General features: G+C 43.5%; 1 protein-coding gene across 1 annotated transcript; it reads left to right on the plus strand.

Moving 5' to 3' along the window:
- Positions 1 to 1,221: 1,221 nt before the first annotated feature.
- Positions 1,222 to 15,705, plus strand: LOC149834058 (uncharacterized). Its single transcript, XM_090011197.1, has 6 exons — positions 1,222 to 1,578; positions 1,683 to 1,790; positions 14,785 to 14,946; positions 15,024 to 15,195; positions 15,279 to 15,352; positions 15,436 to 15,705. Exons 1-6 carry the CDS (start codon positions 1,348 to 1,350, stop codon positions 15,514 to 15,516), a joined length of 828 nt encoding a protein of 275 aa, XP_089867323.1. The 5' UTR covers positions 1,222 to 1,347; the 3' UTR covers positions 15,517 to 15,705.
- The last annotated feature ends 336 nt before the right edge of the window (positions 15,706 to 16,041 follow it).

Consider the following 16,041-nt stretch of genomic DNA (forward strand, 5'->3'; position numbering starts at 1 on the left):
TTTTTGCACTTTTGTTGGTGAAATATCAGAAAGAAATAACAAACAAATAAATTGTAAGAAAAATATCAACAAATAAAAACCCATTTTTTCAAGAAAAGCAATTGTTAACAATGTAAACATCACAATAAAATCATGAATACTATATTTTAATGAAAATATTATGATAAATTGCCATTAAAATTGGTGACTAAATGACCACGTTTTTCACGTTATTGAAAATATCCCTGATATTTATCACATAGATCTAGGGGTGTCAACGGGTCAGGTTTACCCAGACTTGACCTGACCCGGAGCAAACCTTATAGGGTTTGGGTATGATGACAAATAAGAAGACCCGATTAAGGCCTGGGTTTGGACTCGAAGGTCCGATTAATACATGGACCCGAGTATAATTTGTGAAATTTTACACCAGACCCACAAATTTTCAATGTAAAAATGATAAAAAATATTATTTTATAGAGTATGGTCTGAGCCTGGTTGATGTAGTTTTTATGGGTATGGTTTTTTTTTATAGTAAATCTGATTAGACCCGATACCATACCCAAAAATTGGATCCAAATCTGATTTCACTTGAGTTCGAACCAAACCCTAACTGTTGACACCCGTCATCCCTGGGCTGGGCTGGAAAGGGGCCCCAAGGGAGTCTGGAAATGCAAAGAACCGTCTGGGGCCTATTGCTTTGACGCTCTCAAGGTGAACGTGTGTTCTTTCATTGTAGGACTCTCTCTCTCTCTCTATATATATATATAGTTGTGATTAGGGATGGCAGTGGACTGGGGGAAAATGTGGCTCCGCCCCGCCTCGCCTCATATCGTTTGGACCGTGGATGAAGAACGTGAAACGGAGATGAAGGCTCAGATGAAAGTTAAAATCAAAACCCGTGTAGGGATGGAGGCGAGGATGAACTTACGCTTTCCCCCACCCCGCCCCGTCCCCATCCTGATCTCCGCCTTGCCCCGCCCCATCTTCAATCCTTCTAAGAGATAGTAATGGACCGAGGGAAAACGGGGCTCCACCCCGCCTCGCCCCCATTTGGACCGGAGATTGAAGACATGAAAAGGGGATGAAGTCGGGGTGAAGGTTAAAATCCAAACCCGTGGGGGGATGGAAGTCCAGATTTTGAGACGGGGCGTGGGTGGGAGACCTTGTACCCTGCCCCCGCCCCGGTTCATTGCCATCCCGAGTTGTGACTGTGCGACTCTTCTAAGCTTTGCTCTCGTGTGCGTTGCGAGTAGAAGCAGAACAGGCGCGCGCGGGCAACACCCAGACGATAGCACGACCCGTCCAAGCTTAGAAGAATCTCACACACAACAAGCGAGAGAGAGAGAGTATTGCGGATGCTCTACCATGGTGGGAGTCTTGCGAGCCTCTCTGCGTATTGGTGTCCGTCGCCACCTCCCACCTTGTTCTTCTTCTTCTTTCCTCCTCAAGCATTTCTCTGAAGACGCCCACGCCCATGCTCACCAGTCCACCGAACATGACTCGCCCTCTCATCAGCAGGAGAAGCGCCACGAAGGAGCAAACGGGGAGCCCGTAGATGAACAAGCCCGCGTTCTTCAGGCCGCCCTCCGTTACGTGGTACCCACAAAAATCCGATCATCCCATTGAATTGTAGAGAGAGATGGTGATTTTGATGGGTTTTTTGTCTTCCTTTTCCCTTTTTGTTTGGATTTGTTTGGAAGGTGAAACTTGGGTGGAGCGAAGCGGCGATAATTTCTGGTGCGAGAGACGTCGGTTTGTCTCCTTCGATCGTCGGATCATTCCCGAGGAGGGAGGCCGCTCTCGTGGAGGTAAATTTTTGGGAGAATATGAATTGGGTTTCTCTGTTTGGGATGGTTTAGTGGCGTGGTCTGTTTCATTGAAGGATTTCTATTATGGTCTTGTTAATTGTTTCTCGGGTATCATGGTTTTTGGTATTTTTTTTCTTCTCCTTTTAAGCGTGTTCCCTTTTTCTTATGTTTACTGGTTAGTTTTTGTTTGAACTTTTAGGTGTTCGTATGGATTGTGGTTTCTTTCTTTGTTGTCACGTCGATCATTTCGTTCATATTAATAATCAATTAGGTTTTCTCGTATAGATATTTATAGCTCTTTATTGACCTGAGAAATCATCTTTCTTTAGCTGTCAGAAGTGCAAGATCTTAGAATTTCGTTAACATTGTCCGTTTGATTGTCATTGTGGTGTATGCTACTTACTATCTAGCTCACTTAGGTGCCCATGATCTGTCGCACGCTTTTCTAAGTAGTTGTTTTGCTCGTCAGAATGGAAAATTAGCACCCAAATTCTTAGTCGATGAAAGTCCTTGAATTTTAATCATCATATAGGCCAACTAGACTTGACAAGAAGATATAAATCTGATATAATTCTTGTGTAAAATGAGTATTGTCCTTATTTACTTGAATACTGTCTCTGTCCATGTTACATAGGATCCCGTAAAGTTCCATTCCAAGGAACAAGCCAATAGGCTGAAAGTAGCCAACATATCCTGTTTTTTGTCCATATTTTGCCCTTATTTACTCTGAATTAGTGTGTTATCACACTTCTGTTGACTTGCTTATCCTTTTTCCCTAACTAAATCATAATCGATGCTCTGACTGTAAATGATCATTTCTGTATGCCTGTTGTTGCATCATGACATTTTTTTCTGTTAAAAATATTTTCTTAGCGATCACACAAAGTTTTCAAATTTTACAGATGCCTTTTTTTATAACAAATTCAACAGAAAGCTGATATTCCAAGCTTTGTGGGCTATGGAGAATCAGTACTCAATATCTATCAATAGTATATTTCAAGATGTGGTAGTCTAGGAAAGTAAATGGCTCAAACTTGGCTCAGTAATAGTCAAATCTAAGGTAATTGGATTTGGTCTCATACTGAGAAGCTATATCAATTCTAGTTCCGATTAGGCCATATAACATTATAACTCAATATATATAAACAGCTCTGATTTTGTCAAACTTTTTGTTGGACTATGATTTTGGATGTGAAAATTGCTAAAATTAAATCCGAGTCCAATTAATAATCAGATTTGACTTGATCTACAGAATTTGACTGAATGAACTCGGATTCAGTTGGATATCTGACAACAACCTGAAGCATTTACTTTCCTGCTTTTGGTTCTCTAAAACCATGGAGACCCTTTCCTGGAAAAGCTGGACCAATTCCTCCTTTCATCTGAAATTGTGGAGGTGTATCATTCTATTGATGACATGATTTTTCCTCGAAATATAGTCGAAAACAAATTGTTTTTCTTGGTACGGGGCAAAGGAAAACCTTCCGAAAGTGACTTCAGGCTTAAGAATTTTTGGGTGAGAATGGAAGACTTGTGTATTATCTTCAAACAAGGTATACACAAAAATTTTATAAAAGGAACAAAGTTTCCTGGTACCTTCCACACATAATGCTTTCAGTGTTCCATGGGTCTTCAAATGAGAAATGTTTCCAAATCCCTTTCAACCTGGAGTGAAAAGCATACACTTTTTTTTGCATTTTAGATTGCTAGCCTGCTTCACACCCCATCTCCTGCCCTAGGATGCCCCTTTTAAAACTTTCCCTGGGAGATAATTTGGGACAATAATCTTTCTCTGCGACAATCTTGGATAGTGAGGTAGCTCCCTTTTATATAACTCTCAAGTCAACCCATCTACTTGACATTCATCTTCATCAATCTGAAATCCATGACGTACATGATCAAGAGGAAACTGAAAGTGTTTTGTCTTGAAGGGACTTAATCTAGTGCAAGGCATTCATTGTGCTAATTGTATGTTGTTCACCCTCCCAACTTCTAAAAGAGGTTTTGGCATTTGTTGCATTGAGACTGAGAATCAGGCCATTACCATTAAAAAATATAAGTATTAGCACAAGGAAATGGTGATTGGTGGATTTCTTTCCGAAAGGAAAAATACAATAGCAATGGCTAGCCGTGGAGGACATGGTAAGGTTGCTCTTTTACTTCTCCATGTGGAGAGGAGGGTATGTGGATATGGATGCCCTTTTGAAGGGAATCAAGATAATTATGGGAACTGGCTCTCAAACCATTGGATTTCTCACTCACCATGCAAACATCTTTTTCTCTAGGCTAAATTAAGTGTTTAGGATATTATTGCTAAGTGGAGGAAATATTTCTCTAGTAAGAGTTCTTCATGGATAATGTGCCAATGTAGCCTGAAAGGAGCCACGCTGGCTGCATGTCACTTACCTTGGGGGCAACCCTTTCTCTCAATACAGGTGATTGCGTCCTTTGGATCGGTACAAGCGATAGCTTAATTTCTGAAAATTCTTCTAAACTTTAACTTGTTGAGCCACAAGCTTCTCCTCTTCTTGAAAACCAATTTGATGCTTAGGACCTTCCCATAAAGCCATGTTGTTTGTGTTGTTGGTGTCTTATCATAAGCCACTTAGAGCAGATAACCTTCAAGACTGAAGTTTTAATCTTTTGAATCAATGAGCTCTTTGCTTGAGGGACTCTGTGACAGCTTTTCATGCGTTTATACACTGCCATTTTTTTAGAAATCTTTTTTATTTGAACTGGCCAAAGTTAGAGGTTCTCCCTTCATGGCTAGTCCATATAACTATAATAACTATAACTTATTGGTAATGAAATTTCTTTAGATAAAATAAAAGAGTTTTTTCTCTTTTATTTTTATTTAAGAGTATTAGTTATATAGTTAAGTTATTATTATGTATTAGTATTAATAGTCATTAGTGACTTTCGTTCTAGTATAATAATGAGATGTAATAAAATGTCTGGGTTCAGTATTTATGATTCCGCATTTACGGCATAACATGTGACTTAGCATTGGCAGATTCTTTTATTCTGTTCATTAACATTTCAGATCTGGGCGTAGAATCTTCTATTGATTCGATACAGAATACCTGGACCGATTAGATTCTCTCTTCTCTTTTCCTTGTACCAGATTCATACTTAATTGATTCAATCTGTTGAATTCCGAAGAACCCTTACATTTACATATAACATAAGAAAACAACTCATTATTAAGCTTTGTGTCTGTACTACCCCGATCCCCAATCGAGTTATTTAGTTAAAGTTAGACGTCTTGAAAAAGTCACTCCATCTGCTGGAGAGCATGCTTTAGGTAGAATGTTTCAATAAATGAGAGAATGAGGTGACAGTCTCTTTGGTGATGGCTTTTCAGTACTTGGTAGGAGAAATGGAATATAATGACCCAGAGGATATTATTGATAAAGCTAGACATATCCTCTCTGTTCATCACTTCATGCAGCAAAAGAGAAAGACTTGAGCCAATATCAGGTGGAAATTGTTTTACTATATACTTCAAGGTGACATCTTCTCATACTGTCCCCTTTGATTTCTTTTGTTATACGAGTTAAAGCTACAAGAGAAAATGTCATGTTAGATATTAGTTTTGATAGTAATAGCTTCACAAATGGTGCACATATAAAATTTCACTACAGAATGAGCACAGAAAAGATCTCACTAACCCTCTTCCCCTTCTCCAATCAACTGTTTTTAGATAGATGAGCTTTTTCTTGATCTAGCCGCACACAATTTTGGCATTAGTGGCAGTTATCATGCTATTTTGGCTGGCATTCTTAGGGGAAAGATCAGCTAATATCAGGCAAGGCAGATTCATTTAAAAGTTAGTACATTCACCTCTTCTTTCTCCAGTGTGGACGTGCAAAAATCCCACTTGTTATGTATGAAACCAGTAATTTTTGTTGTTGTTTTCAGTGCATCAACATTATGTACTTCCAGTTATCTATCACGTGGTATCTTTTTTCATGCTAGATATCTTAATGGTCCATACGACATCACTTTCTGTACAATTAGGTAATATTTGTAGGAAGTTGTGAAGGATGAATGCCCTTCATATTGATGACATGATATCATGCTTGCTTTCCGATGCTTAAGATATTTATGCAATTGATGGTTAAGTTCTCTTTTATGGGATTCTAATTGTTGATTCGATGTGATTGCACTACTACAGTAGGTTTGAACATTTGAATTGCATGTAATGAATGTCTTCATGATGCAAAACATTGTAGCTCACTGTTTCTATAAGTTGGAGTATATGTGATAATGTGTGTTTTTATGGTTGTTGAAATTGTGCATTTGTAGTTACCTTGCATACAACTACTTTTTGCAATACTACTACTTTAGTTTTGCTTTCCACGTATGTCACATAGGTATTGATGCAGGTATGGCATATGTTACCGGAATTTCTAACAGGTTGGTAAGGGGATACGGCCATGTACACACACAACATTTGGTCATGTTGATCTGACTGTCCAAATGAAGTAGAAATCATAGGTGCGGGTAGGGGTGGCAATCGGGTCGGGTTGGCGTGTCAGCATACCTCAACCCGAACCCGACCCGTTTATTAAACGGGTCGGCTGTGGCAAACACGAACCCGACCCGTTTAATAAACGGGTAACCCGACACGACCCGCCAACCCATTTAATAAATGGGTTGGGTCGGGTAAACGGGTTTTCAGGTTGGCGGGTCAGGTTGGCGGGTCGGGTTGGCGGGTTGACGGATCGGGTTGACAGGTAGGTGGGTCGGGTTGACGGGTCGGGCAGACGGGTTGGCGGGTTGACCCACTCGCCTAACCCGTTTATTAAACGGGTCAGCCGGGTTGGCGGGTTGGCATACCCCCAACCCGAACCCGACCTGTTTAATAAACGGGTTACGCGGGTCGACCCGTTTATTAAACGGGTTGGCTTAAGCCCAACCCGAACCCGCCTAAGAGGCGGGTTGGCGGGTCGTGTCAGAAATTGCCACCCCTAGGTGCGGGTCATGTCGACCCAATCAGACTATATAGCTATGTCACACAGACTCTTCTAACAGGGCACCACACCCGCACCGAGGCAGGTGCGACACTTGGACACAACTTGCTTTGTGTTAGGTGAAGTCAACCACACTGAGGTCCAATTCTATCCAAAAGTAGATTTAGTTAACCATAATCAAGTCCATTTTTTATCTATATTATATATATAAATACATGAATGCACACGCATACACGTAGTGTTAACTTAAAACTGTTAATATATATATATACCCTCCCCGCACCCCCGCACCCAAGTTTTTTTAAAGTGCCGCATCGCCACATCCGCACCAGTACTCGCATCCGCACCAGTACCAGTACCCGCATCAGTACCCGCATCCGCATCCGCATCCGCATCCGCATCCACACCTATGTGACAACTTCATAGATGGATTCAGCATCACCCAAATGTTAGAAACCAACTTTTGGATTGTGCTTTTTCGATGAAAAACATGATTTTATTGGCCAAGAAAAACATTGTAGGCTGTTGATTTTTCAAGGCTCATAAAATTGTACCTGTTTGTCATAATATCAGATGATCTAAGCCTAGCCAAACCATGTAGATCACATGTAAAATGGGAAATGGAAAAAAGAAAAGTACATTTGTACATGATATGATGCAGAGGAGGCCAGGGTTGAGCCTATACAGCGTGAACCAGACATGGCCATGGAACCTGACACCAATGGGATGGACGATCGGACCCAAATGATGGATCCGATCGCGAGCCAGGTACCTCGAAGCAGGGATGTACCTCTGCGCACCTATGCCAGGCGAGCAAAGAGGACAACACACGACCACCACTCTAGCCAGGATTGACGGTATCGGGTCGATTCGATACCGGGTTCAGGACCCGGGACCCGGACCCGATACACAACCTACTTAACCTAACTTTAGGGTTACCTAGAGTGGGAAGGCTGATTTATTTTCTGGGAGTTTTTCCTCTGTCACGTTCAGCTACAACAACTTTCATTTTGGCCTTTCCAGCCGCCAGTTCCATTTCCTAGTTTTGTTTTTTTATTATTCATTGTAGTTCTGTATATTGTTTTTTAATAAACAACATTGACGTCGGGACGTCGATCTCTCGCTGCATCAAAGTGGTATCAAAGCTCAGCCCCTCCTCTTTGGTCGACGATATGGCACAAGAGGCGAGGGACGATCCTACGAGAGGGAAGGAGCGAGAGGAATCAGATACCGGCAATGAGGATCCCATGATGCGGATGATCGACATGATGACAAAGATCCAGGAAAATCTGCTACGTGTAAGCAAGGATGTAGCCGGTATGTCAAAGCGTTTGGATGGGATCGAAGGTCGGATCATGGTCCTTGAATCGTCGGTGGAGATGCACGCGACTTCTATGCTAAAAACGAGAGCGGGAGTGGGTGACGGTGCAGCCGATTCCGCATATGCTGCAACGATCAACCCAGTCCAGCTGACCTTTCATCAGTCTGCCGTGCAAGGGGATGACGTCGAGATGGGTCTACACAGGGATGCTGGTCGCACTAACACCCCGCAAACGATACCTTTTCTGAATCCCGTCCCGGTAACGGCTGCATTTCAGGTGGTCGGTACCTTCCAACCGAACCAAGGGGTCGTTGAAGGACCTCCCAACATCGACCTGGGTGCGCAGGTCTGGCCTCGAGCCACGGCAAAGGGGCTGCAGGTCAGACATGGCCTGCAGGGCTCGAGCGTGGCGTTGGGCCAGGCTGTAGGTGCGACTGCATCACCCCGGGCTGACCTATCGCCCCTCCTGAAGCTCGTGCATGGGGGCTCGGTCGCAACCCACCAACGAGCAGGGGGGTGTGGTCCCTTGTGGATCAGACTGATCTCGACAGAGTCCGGCCCGGAACCTATGGTAACAGGGCCTAGATCTGGTTCTCGGGGACCATCCTTTGGGTCCCAGGGAGCGGGTCTGAGCCTCGAGCCCCATTATCCGACCTATCCAGTTGGGTCTGGTTCGCTGGCTATCCCAAACCAGATCCAACCAAATAATTTTGAACCCCAATTGAGATCCACTATCGACCCAATCTTACATCGGACCTGGACGGAGCTCCAGTTTGATTTTGAGCTTGGTCAAAACCAGACCCATCATGTTATGAATCAAGGATCGAGTTCTAACCAAGCCTTTTCCCACCACAACTCGATCCATGATCCTACCTATCCCATTCTGGGTTTGACGAATAGCTTAGGTTTCGACCCGATCCAAATCCAATCGGGTGAGTCATCCCAGTACTACACAAACCAGGCCCAATACCCGTACCAAGCCCCAAACCTCACCCAATCCATTAACCCGTCCCCGATCCAGAACCCTACCCCATATCCGACACACTACCTCTGCACTAACCCAACCCTTAACCCAAACCCATATTATCCCATTCCAACCAACCTAGAACCCGTGAACCGAGCAACCCTTCCACCTTTAGTAGGACCTCTTGTTATACTGGTGCCTCAACGCCGGTCGCAGATGGTTCCCATCCACGGGCGGGCCAGACTGAGACAAATTCAGTAGGGATCGGTGCGACCTGAGCGCCGATCCCACGTCATTGGAGTTCGTCAGCACCAGCCTCCAGGCGAGCAGTACCTTGAAGAAAGTGACGATGCCGTGTTGGATGATGACGCTTTCTGGAACGAGTACCCTGCAGGAATGGTGGAGACTCGTTAGCAGAGAGCGTCAGAGCACCCCTCTACCTACTGGGTGAAGCTAGACCTTCCAGAGTTTGCAGGACGATTTGACGCAGAGCAGTTCTTCGACTGGGCCTATGCAGTGCAGTTTTTCTTTGACTACCACTTTGTAGCTGAGCGGCGTCGTGTCTCTCTGGCGTCCACTCGGTTGAGGGGCCTAGCGCAGACATGGTGGGTTGGGCTGCAAAGGTCGAGGGAACGACATGAGCAAGAGCGCGTGCAGACATGCGAGGAGATGCAGAGGTTGATGCAGTCCAAGTTCGTGCCTCCAGACCACGCTGAGAGAGCCTACAAGGACTACCTGACCCTGCGTCAAGGCACCCGTACCCCGGCAGAATACATTGCTGAGTTCCATCGTCTATCCCTGCGAGTGCAGATTGAGGAGACCGCCCACAAGGTATATTTCTGGTCTCCGTCCTGCTATTTCTGATGATTTCAGTTGTGTCACAGTCGAGTCATTGTATCAGGCCAACAATTATGCCATGAATGTGGAGGAAAAGTTGAAAATGAGGCAGGAATATAGTCTCCCAGAGTGACCAGTCCAGTCGACCCAAGTCAAGTGAGTGCAAGCTCCTCTAGGAAGGAAGACTCAAAGCCCACCCCAAGAGTCGACCCTAGCAAGCTTGACCAGTCCGAACCAGCATACCATACCAGATCTAAGGCCAAGCCTAGTGAGTCTACCATCCGTTGTTTTAGGTGTCAGGAGTTAGGACACGTAGCGTCCAAGTGCCCCACCGTGAACATGAACGCCCATTTCATCGAGGGTATTGTTGAGTCGTCGATTGAGGGAGAGAATGAGAGGGAAGTCGTAGAGTTCGACGGTAATATCGAAAATTTGTTGTCCATCCGTCATGTTTTGACCGCACCCCGAGAGTTGGCCCCTGCAAAATGGTTGCAGAACAATATTTTTAGAACCTGGTGCAACTGTGAGGGGCATGCGTGCGATGTTATCATTGACATTAGGGCTTGTGAGAACATGGTTTCCGAGAGTGTCGTGTCCACCTTGAATCTGAAAACGAAAAAATTGTTCTAACCATACAAGATGGCTTGGTTCAAAAGAGGGAACGAGGTTCCTATTACCCAGCGTTGTCTAGTTCGGGTCTCTATGGGAGAGCATTACCATGATGAGGTGTGATGTGATGTAGCCCCTATGAGTGCGTGTCATATTCTTTTGGGATGTCCCTGGCAGTTTGACCGCAAGACCATTCACGATGGCTGTAGGAACACATACTCATTTATTTTTAAGGGTCATAAAATAATCCTCTCCCTATCAAGGAGACCGATTTTCCCATTGTAGATAAGCCTGACCGATTTTTCCATTGTGGAAGACCCAAAATGAATTTCTTTTTTGGTTCATATCGCTGACCCCAATTGTTTTGGGATGAAGGCGTAGTTGTTGTTGTTGTTTGTTGTTGTAGATAAGCCTGAGCGAATTTCCCGGCTCGCGGGCCTATCATACCAGACTTTCTTGAGCCATTGTAGGGAGGACGATTATTATTATGCCCTGGTGGCTAAACCGTCTATGAGTACGTCGTTGCCCGTTTCCGTGAACATCGCGCCCCTTGTTGAGGAGTTTCGCGACATTATGCCAGACGACCTTCCTGATGGTCTACCTTCGATGAGGGTGGTGCAACATGCCATCGATTTTGTCCCGGGGTCGAGTCTACCTAACCTCCCCGCGTATCGCATGAATCCATCTAAGCATGCTTAGCTATTGAGGCAGGTTCAAGAGTTACTGCAAAAGGGTTTTATTTGTGAGAGTGTGAGCCCTTGCACCGTGCCCGCCCTTCTCACTCCTAAGAAAGATGAGTCCATGCCCATGTGTGTCGACAGTAGAGCGATCGTTCGCATCACTGTCAAGTACCGTTTCTCCATTCCCCGGTTGGATGACATGTTTGATATGTTGGCTGGTGCCTCTATTTTCTCCAAAATTGATTTAAAAAGTGGGTACCACCAAATCCGTATCCGAGAGGGGGATAAGTGAAAAACGACATTCAAGACACGTGATGGATTGTATGAGTGGTTAGTCATGCCATTTGGGTTATTAAATGCCTCGAGTACTTTCATGAACATGATGACCCAAGTGTTGCGTCCTTGTATAGGGAAGTTTGTCGTAGTATATTTTGATGATATTTTGGTCTATAGTTCTTCGTTGTCTGATCTTTTGAATCATTTGCGTAAAGTCCTAGAGTTTTTAAGGAAGGAGAAGCTGTATGTGAATGCCAAGAAGTGTGAGTTTATGATGTCAAGTGTGGTATTTTTGGGTTTTATTATATCGTCTGATGGAGTAAAGGCGGATCCTGCCAAAGTTCGTGCGATTGTAGAATGGCCTATTCCAAGGACTATAGGAGAGATCCATAGTTTCCACGGGCTAGGCACTTTCTACCGTCGTTTCGTGAGGAACTTTAGCACCCTCATGGCCCCTATCACGGAATGCCTAAAAGGTACTAGTTTCCATTGGACTTCAGCCGCAGGCAAAGCCTTCACGTTCATCAAAGAGAAAATGACTAGTGCCCCCGTCCTAGTCTTTCCTGATTTTAACGCAGTCTTTGAGGTTGAGTGCGACGTCTCTAAGGTGGGAATTGGTGCCGTCTTGAGTCAGAACCGCAGGCCCATCGCATTCTTTAGTGAAGAGTTGACTCAGTCGAGGTGTCAGTACTCTACTTATGACGTCGAGTTCTATGCCGTTGTACAAGCCCTTCGTTATTGGAGGTATTATCTCATTTATAAGGAGTTCGCCTTGTACACGGATCATGAGGCATTGAAGAATTTACATAGTCAAAAGAAGTTGAGTGCCAGACATGCCAAGTGAGTCAGTTTCTTGCAAGAGTACACTTTTACGATTCACCATCAATTAGGTGGTCTGAACAAGGTAGCTGACGCACTTAGCCGGAAGAATAGTCTTTTGATGACTATGTCCGTGCAGGTCATTGGGTTTGAGCAATGCAAGAAAATGTACCCAACAAACCCTGATTTTCAGCAGGTCTGGGAAGGGTGCCTCTCCTCTTCTAGCATGATAGACCCACAATTCCTTATACATAACGGTTACCTCTTTTGAGGTGATAAGTTATGTGTGTCAGCATTCTCTTTTAGGCTACAATTGATTTTCGAGTTACATGAAGGGGGACTAGATGTGCATTTTGGACATGATAAGACGTTCGCACTGTTAGATGAATGATACTTTTGGCCCCAAATGCACAAAGATGTTGTCAAGTTTGTCCAAAATTGTCGAGTATGTCAAGTGTCCAAGGGTCGACGTCAGAATAGTGGTTTGTATACTCTTTTGCCTATCCCTGAGCGGCCTTGGGAACACGGTTCTATGGATTTTATTGTGGCTCTTTCCAGAACCTCGCGTCGTTTTGATTCCATCTTAGTTGTGGTTGACCGATTTTCCAAAATGACTATCTTTGTCCTGTGTAAGCGAACCACTGCGCCTTGTTAGTAGCCTCGTACTACTTCAAGGACGTGGCCCGCTTTCATGGATTGCCTCACACGATCACCTCAAATCGTGACACTCGCTTTATGAGTCATTTTTGGAAATCATTATGGGCCTTATTGAAAACCAAACTCAAGTTCAGCAGTGCATACTACCCACAGACCGATGGCCAAACAGAAGTCGTGAACCGCACCTTAGGGAACCTACTAAGGAGTCTAGTTGGGGAGAATGTCAAAACATGGGACCTAGTCTTGCCGCAAGCCGAGTTCTCCTACAACAGTTTCATCAACCGTTCCTCATGTAAGTCTCATTTTCAAGTGGTTTATAGGCGTTCACCAACCCATGTGGTAGATCTAGCACCTGTGTTTAGTCTCCCAGCCCCAGCCCTAGACGCATTTGATGCCGTGTAATACATGCGTGATATTTACAGACAAGTCCGAGTCAAACTTGTTGAAAGTTACGAAGCTTTCGTAGACCAAGGTCATCGTGATGTTCAGTTTCAAGTAGGTCAGTTAGTATGAGTCTACCTGCATCCTGAGCGTTTTCCAGTGGGTACTTATAGTAAGTTGAGTTCTAAGAAATATGACCCTTTCAAGATCCTCCGACGATTGGGTCCGAATGCCTACCTCTTTGAACTGCTCGAATATTGGCTCATTTCGCCTATCTTCAATGTGTCTGATCTATATGCTTACTGTGGCAACATCAAGTCGTCTGAGCCGACTTCTTCCCAACCAAAGGAGAATGATGCAGAGCAAGCCAAGGCTGAGCCTATACAGCGTGAACCGGACATGGCCATGGAACCCGACACCAATGGGATGGACGATCGGACCCAAATGATGGATCCGATCGCGAGTCAGGTACCTCGAAGCAGGGACGTACCTCTGCGCACCTATGCCAAGCGAGCAAAGAGGACAACGCATGACCACCACTCCAGCCAGGATTGATGGTATCGGGTCCATTCAATACTGGGTTCAGGACCCGGGATCCGGACCCGATACACAGCCTACTTAACCCGACTTTAGGGTTACGTAGAGGGGGAAGACTGATTTATTTTCTGGGAGTTTTTCCTCTGTCACGTTCAGCTACAACAGCTTTCATTTTGGCCTTTCCAGCCGCCAGTTCCATTTCCTAGTTTTGTTTTTTTTATTATTCATTGTAGTTCCATATATTGTTTTTTAATAAACAACATTGACGTCGGGACGTCGATCTCTCGCTGCATCATGATGGCAATCTGACCAAATATTAACCCTATATATATATATATATATATATATATATATATATATAGAGAGAGAGAGAGAGAGAGAGAGAGAGAGAGAGAGAGAGAGAGAGACAAACACACGTGCAAACACTCAGAAAAATACACAGCTATATTACATATTACAAGGTGCTCTACATATGAAGCTGTAGATTGTCAATTGTTGACCAAGTCTAAAACATGTCAAATCTTTGTAACTAGCTAACAAAAATGGCATACAGTTAACAGCCGATGCTTTATATTCCTAGCATTGACTACACATTGACAGGATCATTGGTCGAGATTGTCAAGTCAAGTCCAACACCCAGATGACCCATACCCAAAAGTACCCAGGTACTAGTGCAAATACGATAGAGGTGCAGGGAGCTGGTAGAGGTACCCATGTTACAAAGCTTTTCATAGGATTAATTATTGTATCCTAAGTTGTTGCAATTCTACCGTCTGTTGGTGATGGTTTCTCATGGTTTAGTAATTGATACAGTAGCAATATCTCCTTTTTTTCATCTGTTTTGGTGTCACGTCCTCTTTTACTGGTAGCCTTCTGGGATCAATTATTTTAATTTATTGTGTTGGCTTGTACATTATTGGTTTGTTCTTTGCTGCAGTATTTTATGGATGAATGCCTGCAAAGGTTGATTGAAAGAATTCAATCAGATGGGGAATTGTCGAACTTGATAACTACTGAGTGCATTGCCAAGCTTGTCCGTATCCGCCTGGAAATGCAGACACCTTGTATATCTCGATGGCCTCAAGCACTAAGTATCCAGGTATCGTGTTTGTGTCTTTACATGTTTATGGTGATGCATATTTATGCTACGTTACATATCATTGCATATCTTTTTAGGCACAACCAATGAATATTCCGACTAGCTTTAAGCAGCGCGCTATGCTAGTTGATGAAATTTGGCATGCTGCTGGTGATGAGGCTTCAGATATTGACTGGTATGCCAAACGTGCTGCATTAGGAGGAATTTACTCAACAACTGAGCTATATATGGTGACTGATCACTCCCCAGGTTATCTTTACCCGCTGTCCAACTTTTTGTAAACTGAGATAACTTTGTGAGAGCATTTGATGTAAATCATCTCTTTGAACCAGATTTTCGTGACACCTGGATGTTCTTGGATTCTCGAGTCAAAGATGCATTTGATTTTCGGAAGTCAGTCCAGGAGGTAATGCTTTGTGCATGCTGTTCTGCTTGTTGAATTTTCAAAGTTAAGTCAGATACTTGATGTGCATTTCTTGATTGTCACAGGCAGCATATTTGGCAGAAGCTGTAGGAGCAGGAATTGGGAACTCATTTCAAGGATTCGTGAAGAAAGTACTTCATCAATGATACAGAAAATTATGGCACTAATTTTGGAAAAATGTTTTTTTTTTTCATTTCAAGTATGCTAAAGTCACAAACAGATTATTAGATTGTTCTCTGTTTTGAACAGTAAGGACAATTATGTCATGAGATTATTGTGATCTAGATGTGAGACTTTATTACTTTCTGTGGAATATAATGTCCTGTTTGAATGTGAATTATCGTGAGCTGTACCTGACGAGATTGTTTCATGTTGCAAATATATGTGTTTAAGCAATATGTTTTTTTTTGTCTATGAAATCTTTCTGATCTTCGTAGATCCAGATCCATTTGTTGGATACTTGCTGTGGTACTTATATTTTTCTTTATTTACCTACTTGGCTTGGATTGATTTATGTGGTAAGAGCAAACTTTATATGATCTGATTATCACTAGGGCAAGCTCATTTTAAAAGTTAAAGCATTCTTGTTTATCAATTCCAAAAGTAGTTCCTTGACCTTCATAATCATGAGAGGCTGAATTTAAGTTAAGTGCATATGTTGCAAACCTGTT

Source organism: Nuphar pumila, chromosome 6, assembly GCF_984573655.1.
Source record: "Nuphar pumila chromosome 6, dmNupPumi1.hap1.1, whole genome shotgun sequence".
NCBI lineage: Eukaryota > Viridiplantae > Streptophyta > Magnoliopsida > Nymphaeales > Nymphaeaceae > Nuphar > Nuphar pumila.

Bases quoted from the DNA above. Each gene is read 5' to 3' on its own strand.
- LOC149834058 (XM_090011197.1), top strand. From the start codon at position 1,348: ATGGTGGGAGTCTTGCGAGCCTCTCTGCGTATTGGTGTCCGTCGCCAC. The intron at 1,791-14,784 runs GTAAATTTTTGG...TCTTTGCTGCAG, and splicing joins GGGAGGCCGCTCTCGTGGAG to TATTTTATGGATGAATGCCT. The intron at 15,196-15,278 runs GTTATCTTTACC...TCTTTGAACCAG, and splicing joins GGTGACTGATCACTCCCCAG to ATTTTCGTGACACCTGGATG.